The sequence below is a fragment of the Alligator mississippiensis genome, chromosome 1, assembly GCF_030867095.1.
Source record: "Alligator mississippiensis isolate rAllMis1 chromosome 1, rAllMis1, whole genome shotgun sequence".
In the NCBI taxonomy this organism is placed as follows: Eukaryota; Metazoa; Chordata; order Crocodylia; family Alligatoridae; genus Alligator; species Alligator mississippiensis.
This window is the reverse complement of record NC_081824.1, coordinates 101,261,145-101,276,637: the sequence shown is the minus strand read 5'-3', so window position 1 is coordinate 101,276,637 and position 15,493 is coordinate 101,261,145. Positions and strand designations below refer to the sequence as shown.

The 15,493-nt window shown below is 42.0% G+C and overlaps 1 protein-coding gene and 1 long non-coding RNA gene across 5 annotated transcripts in view; one reads left to right on the top strand and one right to left on the bottom strand.

The window, feature by feature from the left end:
* LOC102565708 (dermatan-sulfate epimerase) overlaps nt 1-15,493 on the bottom strand; it is a 342,822-nt gene that overhangs the window by 156,651 nt on the left and 170,678 nt on the right. For all 3 annotated transcript variants that reach the window (XM_019479560.2, XM_014597394.3, XM_019479558.2), the window contains exon 8: nt 12,754-12,851. In XM_019479560.2, coding sequence (XP_019335105.1) covers nt 12,754-12,851 — 98 coding nt within the window. The remainder of the gene's footprint in view (nt 1-12,753; nt 12,852-15,493) is intronic.
* The window catches only part of LOC132252347 (uncharacterized), a 117,036-nt gene that overhangs the window by 30,806 nt on the left and 70,737 nt on the right, over nt 1-15,493 (top strand). The gene's annotated exons all lie outside the window — the stretch shown is intronic.

Below are 15,493 nucleotides of genomic sequence, written 5' to 3'. Positions count from 1 at the left end.
ATACTAAAGCTTTCTTGAATATAAAATATACTTTTTGTGAGGAAAAAAAGTTATTTTCAGAACACTTGGCAATTTAAGCTGAAAATATTTTAAAACTATTTAAACAAAAGGAATATTGTGCATATCCTGCCTTTGAAAACAGCAGCTTTAGTTTTCTCTGAAATGAGCTTTGTACAATTTTCTTATCAGGTTAGTGCCAAACACAATATTTAATATAAAAGATAATCAGATGAAGCAACTCCTGCTGTCTTTATGGAAAAACACAGCACTATTTTTGACTGCATGGAACTATAGATGAAGAATCTTCACCCCTTTCATCCTTGAACTTTTTGAGTTTTATACAAAAAATATAAAATACTTGGCTCTGTGCATTTCTACAGAAGAACAAGTTTTGGAGAATGCCACCCACAGTTCAATATCAAGTCCAATGATGCCAAAGACACGGATGTTATATTTCAAAGACTCTACATGTTTTCTAATAAAAAGCATGGAATTTTTTTTAAATGTCACCTTTTAAAAAGAGACTTTTGTGTATATAAGATGTTTTATTGACAGCATAGGTCTCTTTATCCAGAGAACAGGTAGAATAGATGCAGTGAAATTTCCACCTTCCAAAACTTGAATCAATGTCCATATTATAAAAAAGAAAGATAACTTTATAGGAATAGTCTCAACATGCAGTACTCCTTGGCATCTCTGCTGAGATTTCCAGAACTAAACCAATTAGTACATACATTATTATTGCTATGGAAGGATTTGTTTCATTCTTCTGTCTCATACCTCTTAAGATTTGTTCATATATAAGACTTATAACAGTTTAAGTTTAATTTGTTTAAAGATTGATTGATTAAAAGCCAGTGCAACTTCCTGTATGGCCACCCCTATTTTACAACAGACATATTGATATACTTCAATTTAGCAATCTAAAATTACTCTTTATATTTGTACTTATATTGTGTTCATTCATCTGCTTCATTCCAAAAACATTTAACAATTTTGGGAACAAAATATTCAAAACCTTTTCTTTTATTTTCATAAAACAATGAACACCAATAAAGATGGCAATGTCATATACACAGTTTCGTGAAAATTTAGTTCATTCTTTCAAACAATTTTAAGCTTTAGGCAAAGAAGAAAAGCTTTCTCTTAAGACCTTTCTCCCAAAAAAGACTGCTAACGTAGTTGTCAGGATCCTTGAAGCTTGAATCTGGGTCTTCCAGGCATGTTGGTAGGTGTCTGGGCTGTAGTGCCACTGAGTGGGGTGCCAGACCCCTTCTGGGCCTTCCCTGTGAGGTTCTCAGTGGGGAACTACTGGAGGCCACAGATCCTTGGTAGGAAAGCCCTTCCCAGAAACAGTGTTCATAGCTTTGCGACTTGGGACCCTCCTGCCTTGCTTGTATCTTGCTCCCATCTCACCTCTGGCCTCAGATCTCCTGCCTAAGGTCTGCTCCAGTTTCACCTCTGCCTTAGATTCCTATATCCCACTTCTCCCAACCTTACCCTGCATATTGGATTCCTCAGCTCCTGACCATGGCCCTGGCCTTGACTGCAGACTCGCCTGACCCCCTGGCACAATCTGTCAGACTCACACTGATACCTGGTACTATGAACTCAGCTTGGCTTTTGGACCTACAGTATTTTAGACCCTTGCATTCTGAACCCTGACCCCATGTCTGGGTCATACCCATGACAGGAGCGGAGAGACATAAATTATTATGAAAAAGAATGGTGTCCAACTCTTAAGTGCTTCCACATAGTATATTACATATTTTTATGTGTCTGTCTAAGACTTCAGTGGAGCACCAACACTGTAATAAAAGGCACTTTTTTGACAATTAATAAAGCAAAAGGATCACAACCTCTCTTCTTTTCTACCCATGGTCTAGTTGTGAAAATGTAATGACCAACAACTGATGGGAAAAAGGTGATATATAAATTCCCAAGTCTTAGTTCTCAAATATCTGGTGATTTCCAGAGTTTTACAGTTCTCTAGCATGAAGCAAGCTTAAACAAATATTTGTTGGGTAAATGTGATCAGTCATTAGGCAACACACACCTTGTCTTTTACTGTTTGTATGCAACATGTAAACCTGGTCATTTTCAGGAACCAGATGCCCTTGAGTAAATTGTTTATGCAGCCATGTAAAGCTTGGTGGGCTGTTGTGGACAGTAGTAGTGCCTCTGTGCAGCTGCACTATGATGAGTGGAATTGTTTACTGCTTAGCTCAGTTAAACTAAAAAAAGGAAATACTGCCAAACTGCAGTATCATCTAAATTGGATAAGTTTATGTGTTCTTTAAATAAAGCTGTGCACAAAACGAAATCAATTGTGTATTGAGTTGAACATAGTTTGTAGAAGAGCTCCTTCCTCAGCCTTTACTGTTCAGCTATGTTTCAGCAAGCATAGAACTAGAACAGATTTTGAATATGATCAAACATTAACCTCATTTCCACAAGGACTCTGCAAATGGAAGGAGTTGATCTTTAAGAAGCATCTCCATTAAATTCTTTTCTGGTGTGAAAAACAAGTGTTATGTAGATTAGACAGTCAGACTGTGATAAACATGATCAATCACTCACAGTGATAGCCTCCTCACCCATACTCCCACTCCTTCTCTTTCTTCTTTTGGGTGTGTCACAGAGCACTAAGGTGCCCTGCTCCTAGAGAGGGGAAACTGCTAGGGAAAGAGCCCTAGCAGGGAATAAGGAGCCCAGCTGTGGGTTGCCAGGGCAACCAGGAGGTCAGCTGACTGAAAGGGGTAGGGCCTGGCTCCTATATAAAGCACAGACAGGAGGCCAGAGGCAGTTCCCTGCCAGCAGCCAGAGGCAGGAGCTCCCTAAGCCAGGATGCGGGAAGAAGCCTGACCGCAGGTACAGCTTATGGCAGCTCTAAGATGCTTGAGCAATGTTCTTATAGCCAAGCAGCTTATGTTTAAGTTACAGCCAAGAGGCTCGAGTTTCTGTTCCATTTGGTCGTTACACCGGTGGTTTGGGTGAGGCTATTAGGGGTTGGAGGAGGCCTCATAGGGAACCCACAGTAGTGTGGGGACCCCAGCGCCAGTAAGGGCGCAGCGTACGGGGTACATAAATGCTCCTCTCTGGGGCTGGGGTCTAAGAAGCCCCAGTGCGGGCATGGCGAGCCCCAGAGAGGGGGCACTATTGAGAAGCCCTAGGGCGAGCGTGGCGAGGCCCAAAGAGGGGGGCATCGTTACGGAGAAGGCCCCAGAGAGATCAGCTTTACTGAGGAGTCTTAGAGAAGGGGACAGCCTCACCGAGGAGCCCAGTGCGGGCACGGGGAGCCCCGAAGAGGGGGCAGCATTGCTGAAAGCCCCAGAGAAGGCGCGGTGACTGAGAAGTCCCAGTGTGGATGCAGAGGCCCCAGAGAGGGGGCAGCACGGTTGATCACTGGAAGGAAGGCCCGGAGAGGATAAAGAGGGGCCCGATTATGATAAGGCTGAGACAACAGCTATTCCATCGGCGAGGTGTGGACTGCGGTGTAGGGGAGGAAACGGAGCCGCAGATAGTGCCCCCTGGCAGCGGGACAGTACAAGGGCAGCCTCCCGCTATTTAACATCAGTTAATTAATTAACAGCAAGGCATGGCAGGCAAGAAGGCGGGCGGTTGCCCCAGGAGCAGGTGTGCGGGCCACGTTTTAGCCCGGCCCCGAGCGGCCACCTGTTTCAGGGTGCTTTCTGATTCTAAGCATCAGTGAAGCTTCAAAACAGCCACCATTAAAATAATCTCATTCCCACCATAAATCCACTTAATATAAAAAGATCTCCTCTCCAAAAATCATACTGCATACATAAAATGCCATTCTGTATTAATGACGGGTGTAAGAAACAATTTCCCATAATCAATTGGCGATGGAAAAAACAGTTCACGTTTCTTTACAGAAGTGGGGATCCTAAACTTGCAATTGTTACTGGTGCATAAAGAAAGAACATATCTTAATCATGACAATACCACATAGAATGGGCTGGTTTAGGTAGCTTTAGAAAGGCTAATTTACATAGCTTCATTCATTATGATTCTCCTCTTCAGCTATTAGCCAGAGGGAAAAGATATGGCTCTGATTTTTTTTGTCATATGTTCTAAATAAGAAAAAAATATGCTTTTTCATACAGGGTTAAGGAAAAAAGTATGATCCCTACACAGACCATTTGATATTACAGGGTGGTATAAAGGCATTTGTTTAGGATGGGCTGAAGGAGACATCCAGGGCTTTGTTGTTTGTAGCTAATGCAACCATCCTAAATTCAGCCAATGTAACATTTATATACTATTTGCCCTATCTAAGTGTGTATTGTTATGTGACTTGCTGATTTATGAGTGGTTTGACTCATAGTCACAGCCTCCAGAAAAAAAGGGGCAGCAAGCACAATTACCCTCAAAAACCCCAGCCCTGGTCATCTCAGGAAGTGGTTACACATGCACACTACATCCGGCTGCTGGTACTGCTATTTCTTTTACACTCTTCTGAGTCACAGTCACATCCATGACTTCCCCAAATAACTGCTTCCTCAATCTGAGGGTTTCTTCAGGTATGGACAGTGCTACATCCTCTGAAACTGCCTGGAAACATACTGAGAAACACTCAGCTAGCCAGTCAGTTCTGTGAAATTGTTATGCCTTTAAGCTTTATTAAATTGTCTCTCTATGGCATTGTATAGCTAATTTTAAAACCTCTATGTTGATAGACATTAAGGTCACAATCAAGCTCAGAAGTTAAGATATGGCAGAATTACGGCTTCCAATGCAACCCACTCCCCTGTGATCTCTATTCCTTATTGTCCTAGCACCTTCTCTAGCCCCTCCTGCTCTGTACCTCCCCACACAGGTTGAACCATGTAAACCCTCTCTTCCCCTGCACTTAGGCTACAAAGAAACATTATTTTTGTGGTGAGATCAGCTGTGCCGGGATGTAGCCTGGCACAGCTGATCTGATTGATTGACATAGATGGCACTTATCATTGTTGTCCTGCAGGATTGGGCCCTCGCTGCTTCAGTAGATTACGGGCACAGACAGAAGTGACATTTTTTAACTGATCTGACCATAGAAAGCAGTCTATGCTATGATCAAACTGAAGTGCGAGGCTGCAGACAGCTTCAAATATGGCTGATCGGGTGAAAATCTGAACCCTCATTGCACGAGGGGTCACATGAAGATGCTTCAAAACTGAGTGTCTGCTGTAACTTCTGTCTGCGCTGCCTGCCAGCCTGTCACTGTTTTCAGAATGGGAGTGGGGGTGAAGGGATTGGAAGGAGATCAGTCTAGGGATTTGCAGCCCTTAAGAAGGGCGGGGTGGGGCTCCAATATACCCACCCCACCCCCCAGCATCGGCTGAGGAATCCCTAGAACGAGCGCTGCCCTCCCATTCTGAGAAATGGACAAACTGGGAGAGAGGAAGGGCCGCTGCTAGGGGAAGCTGACTGCAGGCTGGCAGCCAGCACCTAGATTCCCCACCTAGCTGGGACCAACAGTGAACTTCTGTTTGTTCCAGGAGATCGTTGCAACTCAGAACACTTCCTGCAAAGCATTCTCAGTTACAGCTGGGAGCTGCACTTCTGTCTGCACCCAGTGGCTCCAAGTACTTGGCTTTGACCTGAGACAGCTTTAGGGATCCCATGTGTTCTCTTCTCTGAGCTTGCAGGCGCATGCCCTGGAATTTTTCTGAAGATAATTTTGGGGCATCTGAGGCTCGACAAGGGGCAAAGGAGGTCTGTTTGCCCAGGTTCTGAACCACCATAAAAATATTTATGGCAGCAAGAGGGCAACTTCTGTCTGCAGCCTTATTCCCCTTCTCTTTCACAATACATGTTTCTCCTCATCTCTTTGATTTTCTCACACATTGCTTTCTTCTCCTCCTTCTTACTGCCTTCAGAGGGAAGCACTGAGAACATCAGCATGTGTTTGGTTTCAACATGTGGTAAGCACAGACAGCCCAGGCATCCTTGTGGAAAAACTTGAGGGAAAGACCTGCTCAGCCCTTGCAGCTCTGGGCTGAAATAGGTTTAGGACAGACAGAATCTTTTGAAAATGGTTAATGGCCAACTACTGATAGCCAAATCCAGTTTGGGAGCAAACAAAATAGAACCTGTCTCCATAGCCTACTGGTTACAGCACTAGATTCCAGTCTCTGCTGTCAGGTCTATTTATATATTCTATAGCCATTGGTTAAACAACAAATAACCTTGACAAGCAGGTATTGTAACTCAGGACTCCCTCTTCTTCCAGGGAAGTGTTATAACCACCAGGTACAGAATCAGGCTTGCTCTTGCTTGTTCTCTTTTTGGCCCCATATCTCTCACAGTTTTTAGTTAACCAATGCCTAGCTTCAGCAGGAGTGAAGCATACCTGTTCTATCATTTGAGAAGTAGGGTACCTTCCTAGGAAGGAGATATAGGTGCAAATCTCCTTAGGTGCAGAAGGGTCAAGAACCAGGATCTTCCACTTTCTGGGTGAGTGCTCTAACTACTAGACTACTAGGCAAAAAGGGCAGGAGGCAACCACTATCATTGTAGCTGCACTTACCTTAAAAAGCAAAATGAGGCCAAGTCTAGATGTTATACTTTTACCAGTGTAAGTGATCAGAAACTGGTCTATACCTGTTACAGAACAGAAGTTCGGCACACAAAACAGGTCTATACCCATAAGAGAACAGAAGTTAGGCACACATAGACTGGTTTAAAAATGGCAGAACCCAGTCTAAGATTCAACCTCCTTCCCCCTCCCCACCCCCCCCCCATCCCAACAAAGGGTGAATGTGTGTTCTGTTCACTACCGATCTATACAACCCTACTTACCATGTAATGTACAGCGATGCCACATCGGGCTTTTTGAATATCTGTCCCTAGTCAATTTGTCACAAATGAATGGAGGCACTTACAGTTCATTCTATATCAGATACCTAAGCTCTGGAGAAGGGAGGGATATGGCTGTTCAAATGTGGCTCTTAGTTAGCACTTCCTATTGACTGCCTTTAGGTACCTCTGAGCTTTCTGAATCTTTCTTAACAGGCATCTACCTTTCCACATTCTTTATATAAAGTGCTTCTTGACCTAAGTTCAGTCCAATTGGATTAATATTTGGAACTATCTAAAGGTATTACATTTTCTCGCATATCACATCCCCCAAATAAGACTTTATTTTGGGAAGGCAGAATGAAGAAATAAAGCTTTTTCCAGAGTCATGATTGCATGCTGGCTACGTGTAGTTTGAGCAGCATCTATTCATCAGCATCACTCACTGAATTAGCAACTGCTTTTGGAGGCTCAATCTTCTCAAAAGCTGCTGCCAATTTTGCAGTGGGCGTGAGAGTGTTAAAACTCCATCTTTTGGTTAGGCAGCAAGGGAAGCATGAGTGACACTGAGAAATGGACTACACTCTCTACCCTCCCACCCAATGCCCCAGTCCACTCATGCAACTGGCAGGGAAGAACAACTGCCAGCAGCCAAGCCAGAATCCCTGTGCCTCTATTCCAGTACAGAAATCAACCTCCTCACTTAAAACACTCCCCTATTTTGGATGGCTAATTTTAGGGGGGGAAAAGTATGCATGCGGTATGCACATTAATATGGCACATATATATTTCTGCAACATTTCTTAAATTGCTGCTGAGAAGCATATCCCACACATGTCAATATAACTGTGAAACCATCCTGTGGACATCCCTCTGCTGCTGCTCTTGACATCTGTCTCCAATCTGCTTGACATGCCTATGCAACTCCTCCCAAATTTCAAATACACCATGAATAAATGTATTTTGGACATTCTACATCTGTTAAAGAAAAAATATCTAATGATTGGCTTATGCAATGTCCAATATTTATTGCTTCTATTTTTATATTCTTCTTCCCATAAAGACAGGGATCTCAGTTTCCACAAAATCCAACTCAATGAGGACTGGTCATTTAACATAATTAAAGCTAACTTAAAAGCAATCATGTAACTTAAAATGTTGCAAATTTAACTCACTGAAGGGCTGGATCCTCCATTACCACTAATACAGAATTCTCACTTCTAGTTCTAAAATGCTGAAGGACCATAACAAATCAAAGTGCACATACCAGTGGGAGGAGTGTAGGTTGGCTAATTGGTGTGCATGATAGATGTAGTGCATGACATCACAGTATTTCAGAAATATTACATCAACTATTGTATTGTAAAAGTTTAAAAATATAAAAGCGTTTTTCAAAGCCTATACACAGATAAACACACTCACCCTTCTATACACATGTGCGTGTGTGCGTGCGTGCACACACACACACACACACACACACACACACACACAGAGTAAGCAGAGAATCCTACTATTAGTCATACAATTCTAATTTGGCTTGAAATTCAGGAATAATTGACAGCTAAAACTGCAAGAGATCCTCAAACAAAATACAAATATGTAATGGCAGTGTTTAAAGGTCCATGAATATAAGATTCAAACTTATAGTTGTCATTCTTTGAGGTCAGAGCTATCCTTGGGAGTATTTATTTTAAGGGAATAATAATAATAAAAAAAGATTTGTTTGGCTCAGGCACACCTTTTTCAGCTTACTGGACAAAAGATGAGTGTTGTGAATCAGACTGGTAATCTGACACACACTAACTGGCTATGTGTTAATGTTATATATTTGTGGTCAAAGGTTACAGAAATAATATGACTTCATAAATCACCGAGTGAATTAGAACTATATTTGCTTGATTTTTGTTCAGTTCATGACTGATAAGGATTTTCTTCAATCCAAAGAGATATAAAGTCTGTTAACATGAATCTAATTGGATTTAGATGTTCAAGGAAAGGATGAAAATTATTTATGTCTCATCCTCAAAAGACTGGCATGTTAACATTGCATAAGTGGCTTTCTATGAATATCTCCTTAGAACCTCATGTAGTATCAATCCTTAGCGTAAATCACAGTACTTACCTTAACTTCAACTATGTAATGCCATACAAATCATATCAGCTGACCTGGTATCTCATTTTATAAGAGTAATGTTAACACTTACAAATGTTTTATTATATGTGGGGAACATTTTTCGTATCTAAAAAACTGCCACAGACCCATGGCTAAGAGGTCGATGAAATCTGTATGGAGGTATTCTAGGGTTTAGGGAGCATTGCATATAAAGCTGTTTTTGGAAGTTATGTTTGTTTTTCCACGATGCCAATATTTTGTTAGTGCATAGCTTTGTATGGCTCTTTTAATAAACAATGCAGAGGCAAAACAATAGGAGAGACTGACTATTTTTAGCTTTTAATTTTCCTATGAAAGTTCCGCGATTCCTGTGGAAGTGCCAGGGTTCATCTGGAAACACTTAATTTTTAAACTATTACTCTATTTATAGTACAGTATTTTGAAGGAGAACCAAATAAACTAAATGTATTGTTATTGCAACTTTTTGTGCCTTAGACTAACCAAAAAGACAAAATGAAAAGGATCACAGACGGATGCAGAAAGACCTATAAGGCTATAAACAATAATCTGGTTTCTTTGAGCAACGTGTGTTTTGAAACTAAGACAAATGAAGTAATGATGCATGTTTAACTGTACAATTAAAATCAACTTTCATAGTTCCAAATGGATTAATTTCAAAATTACTTTTCTACCGAAAAATCATTCCTGTATCTCCATTACATGGTATCATATTACTGCAGACAATGACTCCTTTGTCATTTCCTTTAAATGTTTAAAGAACAGAGTGGCTCTTTTGAAATAAGAGATTCAAAGGATTTTATGATTCAAAGGATTTTATAAAGTAAACTTTAACGTTTTTGTATGAATTAAATACGACACAAAAATCACTTCCTCCATCATACGTAAATATAAGATTGACTCAATAGCCAATAAATAGGCTGAGTCATGTGGTGTTTGAAATCAAGGATATACCCTACATTTTGTAACATAAGCCTACTTCCAATATAAGCCTACTTCCAAGACACTGGAATAGCAAGAAGGTGAAACCTGCCGAGTCTCCACTACTTGGAAGACTAGGGAAAATTCAGATTTATGGAAGGATGAAGAAATGTGGATAAAATTCAGCCCAAGTGAAATGGAAAAGGGTGGAGAGGCTGCTTATCAAATTATAGGGAGCAATCAGGTCCTGGTGTGTTGTTATAAGAAGCAACAGAATCCCCCAAAACTCAAAGCAGATGGGGATCTATCTGAGGAGAAGAGGGAGTGGGAAAAGAAATAGCAAGACCCAACAGAAGTCAATTATTAAGAAAGATTGCTCTTTCGGCAAACAATTCAGACTTTTTGTTGAAAAAACAAAACAAGCCATTTCCCTGCCCCCCAAAAGCAAAAACCACCCCTCCCTATAAAAAACCCCAAAACAAAACAAAAAACAAAGAAAACACTAAAACAAAAATAAATCTCCCACAACTTGGGGGTTCAGAAAAATTCAAAACCAGAAAGCAGACTCTTCCTTTGAGAATTATACTGTATTTAAAACAAAACAAAACAAAAATATATTTACTATAAAAACAGAGGTTAAACAGAATGGGTGCTGACAGATGTGGCGGGGGGGTGGGGAGTGCTTTACTGGAAGAAGCAGCGCGTTAGTTGGACCCGGGTCCGCAGAGTCTATATAGATTGGGACTTTCCATGGGGCTTTTTGGTGCTTGTATCTAATATCTGATTCAATCAAGCAATAAAAGTGACAAAAAAAGCCCCATTGAAGCGCTCAATCTATACAGACATTGAGTGAGCTGGGTTCAACTAATACATTGCCTCTTCTGGGCATGTGCTGGGCTTGGAGTTTAAAGTAAGGCTCCATTTTGGTTTTCTTTTTTACGTTTGTAAGCAGTCAATATTTCTGAGTAGCCCTAACCTCTCCCACTCTTCAAATAACAGTTAGTTGGATATTTTGTGACAACTCCCCACCACCCATAGTTTTGTTGCCAAATACCTACTGTTTGAATGAACAGTATTATTGTAAATCTATCTTGGTGCAGGCTCAGGCAGAATACTGACAAGCCTGCCTAATTGGCTGATGGGCCGCTGGAGATTCCAGCCTACCAAAATCCCCAAATCTGGGATAGCCCCATCAGGACATCCTTTTTCCCTTGCGCTCTGTAGTAGCTACAGAGTTGAGAGCTTGGCAATACTGGAAGTCCTAGCAGTACAGGAAACTTGGTACCTCTATATTCTTTGATATTTCTGAACACCCCACAAACCATGGACTAGCCCAACTGGAAATGAGGCAATGATGGAGGACATCCTCACTGAGGTGTCATCACCTCCTTCCCATGTTTGATTTGTGTGGTGCAGGAGTAGGCAAGCAGGGCGTGCTTTTCAGTAGTAGACTCAGACATGCCAGGGAAGTCATGTAGACATGCTCTTGGATGTCTGGGAACCATTACAGAGATAAAATTGACAAAAATGTCAGTTCCACTCAGCAGCTGGAAATGCCAGCGAGGGTATTTCATTTCATAACTACTCCTCTCAGCCCCCATCTCAAACCAATGTATTTATGTTTCCGATACATATGGAGGGGGATCAGTTTGTGTAACTAAAAAAAAGATCCTGAATCAGAAAAGTCAGAATTTCTCATGAAACAGAAATACTATGTTTCTGCCAACTTTACTTACATTCGTTTCGGCCATTACTTGAAATTAACTAAAATGCCAAATTTCAGACCAAAATACATAACATCCTTTCTTCATTCCTATTATGTAAATAGTTTAATCTTTAAAACAAACTTTGCAAAAAAAACCTTTGCAAAAAAACCTATCTTTGAAGTTTCATATTTGATTAAAAAATATTTAAAAGTCATTTAACTTTTTAAATATATACTATTCTATATAAACAGACATAATATTAGAACATACTGCCAATATATTTCCACTACTCCACTGCAATTTTACTGTAAGAGCTCCTCAAGGCAAAATTTCATTTAATTCATTCCAGGAACAAATCATCATGCTAAAATAAAGTTAATAAAACCTAAGTCTATATTCTATTATCTTAAAATCTGTACTGCATTAATGTTGTGGTGACTTTTACCATTTTGTATTTAAGGTTAATTTTCAAGATATTACTTAATCATGACAATGTTTATTAAAACTGTCAAAACTGTTCGACATTTTATATTTCTACTGATGTTTGTTTTGTAAGCCTCGTTTATAATTCCTTGATTGAATTACCTAATTCACTTCATTGTCAAAACATTTCAAATTGTTTGAATTTATCTGAGTACGGGAGAGTCTTCATTAAGTATTAGTTATGCTAACTCTCAGTCACTGTGTTTAGCCAAGTTATACAGACTTTCAGGTTTTCCTTATAAATCATATTCCCCAGCCTTATAATTTTTACTGTTCCCTAAATTCTTTCTAACTCATTTAAATCTTTTTGGCATGAAATTTTATAGACCTGAATGCAGCATTCTATATGTGATCCTTCCAGAACTATGAAGAGAAGGACCATTGCCTCCTAGCTAATTATGCAATAAATTTAATCCAAAACAGCACGGCTTTTTCTGATGTTTCAAACCAAAACTTAACTTCTTTTTCATTATTCTTGAAGATTATTTCCAGTGTTACAACATCTACTTTCTCAAGTCTCCTTACCCTCAATTCTCTTTCTTGGTAATCTACCATGGGAATTGAGCTTGCCTACTTATCTAGGATCTCTAATCATTTCTTCATCATCTAAACACTTGAAAGTGTTTAGTCTGCAAGGTCAAAAGCCGGGATTTTCCCTGTTTTCTTGTATGTAAGCAGATAAAAAACTTACTGATTATTGCATCTTACCAAGTGTTCGGAAAGGCCTTTGGTTTGGCGTATGCGAGAAGAAACCAGGTTTCAAAGCATTTGTGATCACAATGTCAAAAAACTCTGCAAAATCATTCCTAGAAAGAAAGAGTCAAATGTTTCATGTCACTTTACTTGCAGATGTTTTATGCTCCCTGTTTCATCACAATCCATTATCTTCCATGTTAAAATTAAAGTATCACTGCTACTCTTTAGACGTCCCATGACACTAACCCCTATTATTATTGCTTATAAATATTACCATGGTGTCAGTCATGAAGCAAGGACCTATTGTAGTAGGCACCATGCAAACAACCACTAATCAATACACTGTCCCTGCCCCGTGGAGTTTATAATCACAACATGAGAGACAAAGTATGGTATAGAGGCATGGGGAGTACAAGGAAACAATGACACACAAAACAGGCCTGGCATAGGGAGATGAACTTCAGGCTTCCCACCAAAATGCCTCAGTCCTGTAAACTTGCTGAATTCATTGTTCATTTTGAAGGATGGTTTTCTTCTAGTTTCTATGTTAAAACTGATGTTTTAAAAAAAGGTTCCAATTACAGGATGACCACTTATGGCAGGGGCATGCAATTATTTTGGCTGGAGGGCCACTTAACGAGTTTTGGTGAGGCGTCGAGGGTCACAAGGGTAGCCTTACCCCTTGACAGGTGCCCCAACCCCTGGTTACCATCTTGTGACCGGAAATCCTGCACCCTAACCCCTGACCTTTGACACTGGGACTCTCTCCCCTTGCTCAGGAAGTTCTCATGTTGGGGTGGGGGGGTTGCTTGTATACTATGTGTGGAACAGTTGCGGGGGTTGGGGGAGTATGTGGTTGGGGGTATGTGCGGGATGTGGGTATGGTGCAGGTCTGATGAGTAGGGACACAGGAGGGTGTGTATGTGTGGAGTGCAGGGCATGTGTTGGTATGGTTGAGGTGTGAGACTTCTGGGTGTGTGTGGGTATGGTGCAGGCAGGATGTGTTTGCAGTGTATATATGGATGTGTGTGGGGTGTGGGATGTGTGGTTGGAGTGTGGGGTGTGTAGAACTGTTGGATGTGTGTGGTATGATGAGGGGTGGAATGTGTGAGGGGGTCCGGGTGCATGTATGGGGAGGTGTAGCTGCGTATGTGTAGGGTGTAGGTATATGTGTAGGGGGTGTAGGGTGCATTTGTGGGTATGGTGGGGTATGTTAGCGGTGTTTGTGTGTGTGTGTGTATGTGGGTAAGGTGAAGGTCGGGATGTGAGTGTATGTGTGTGGGATGTGTATGATGGGGTGTGAGAGACAGTGTTAAATGTGTGTGGGTATGGAGGGGGGTGGGGTGTATGAGGGGGTGTGGATGCATGTGTGGGGTGTAGATGGGTTGGGTATGCGTGTGTAGGGGCTCCCCCCCGCCTGCTGTCTGTGATGTGGCTGAGCCCAGCCCCTCCTTGTAAAAAAGGGAACAAATAAAGAAAAAGGAAGTAACGGGGTTATTTTTTTCAATAGTACATTTTCTTGAGAATCCTATCCACACCCAGTAAAGCAAAGTCCTATTTCTCTTCCACACCCACAGTAAATTATCTCTAACATCCAGAGATTTAGGGCCAGATTTTCAAAAGTATTTAGGTGTCCACAGTGGCCTAACAACCAGTTGGAGGCCTAGGAAAACTCTGTGGGGAGAGGAAGGGGGGGGGGTCCACAGTTCTGAGAGCCAGGGTTGGAAGAAGTGAAGCAGTTTTATCCATATTGGAAATGCCTAAGCAATCCCCAGCAGAGTTGCTGTTGCTGCTGCAGCATACTCTCCTTGTTCTGGTTGTTGCTCTGAAAGCAGTAGCAGCAGCAGCAGCCAGGGACTGTTTTGGAGTTCCCCGCATGGGTAAGCCATGGAACTGCTCTTGTTGTGGCAGGGGTGGGGAATTTGGAGACCCCTTCTAACTTGATATCCTGGGTGGATGCACCTCTTGCCTGCCGTTAGTTATGCTATCTTGGTGTCCCAAAATGAAAATGACCACCCACTGGGATCTCCTAGGCAAACTCTCATTGAGTTCAGTAGTTGTTAGACATCTAGGTGCATTTGAAAATCCTAATAGGCATCTATCTAGCACCGAAAAACTGCCTGTTGAAAGTGTAGACACCTAGGTGAGGGACAGATATTGAAAAAGCCTAAGCTTGAATTGATTCAGTCTTTGCGGAGATTGAACCAGTTTGCAAATCAACAGATATTCCCTTTTCATTCTGGAAATGTAGGCCTGAGTAAGACTGAGGAGGGGTTTCATCCTCCACCTTGGCTTGCAGGGTTCACAGAGCGAGGGAAAAGGGAGTGTAGCCAGACTCCTGTGGCGGGGGGGAGGAGGAGGGGAGAGCTCTGCTCGCTCCAGTGGCTCCCTGACAGCTGGGAGCAATCCGGGCACACGGTGCTACCCAACCCCAGAGGGGGATTCTTCCCCCTCTTCCTTTTCCCCCACTACTGCAGGGTAGGGAGAAGGGCTCTGTACAGTACTGGAGGGGGACTCTTCCCTTTCTTCTTCTCCCCCCCATGCCACAGGGTGGAGAGAAGGGCTCTGCTTGGTGTTAGAGAGGGAGTCTTCCCTCTCCTCCCCCTACTCCCGACCAAGGAGTTGCTCCCCTTCCACCCTGCAGTGGTGGGGGGGGAGGAGAGGGTGGGAAGAGTCCCCCTCCAGCACAAAACAGAGCCTCCTCCCTGTCCTGTGGGAGGGGTGAGGAGCATGGGCAAGAGTCCCCCTCTGG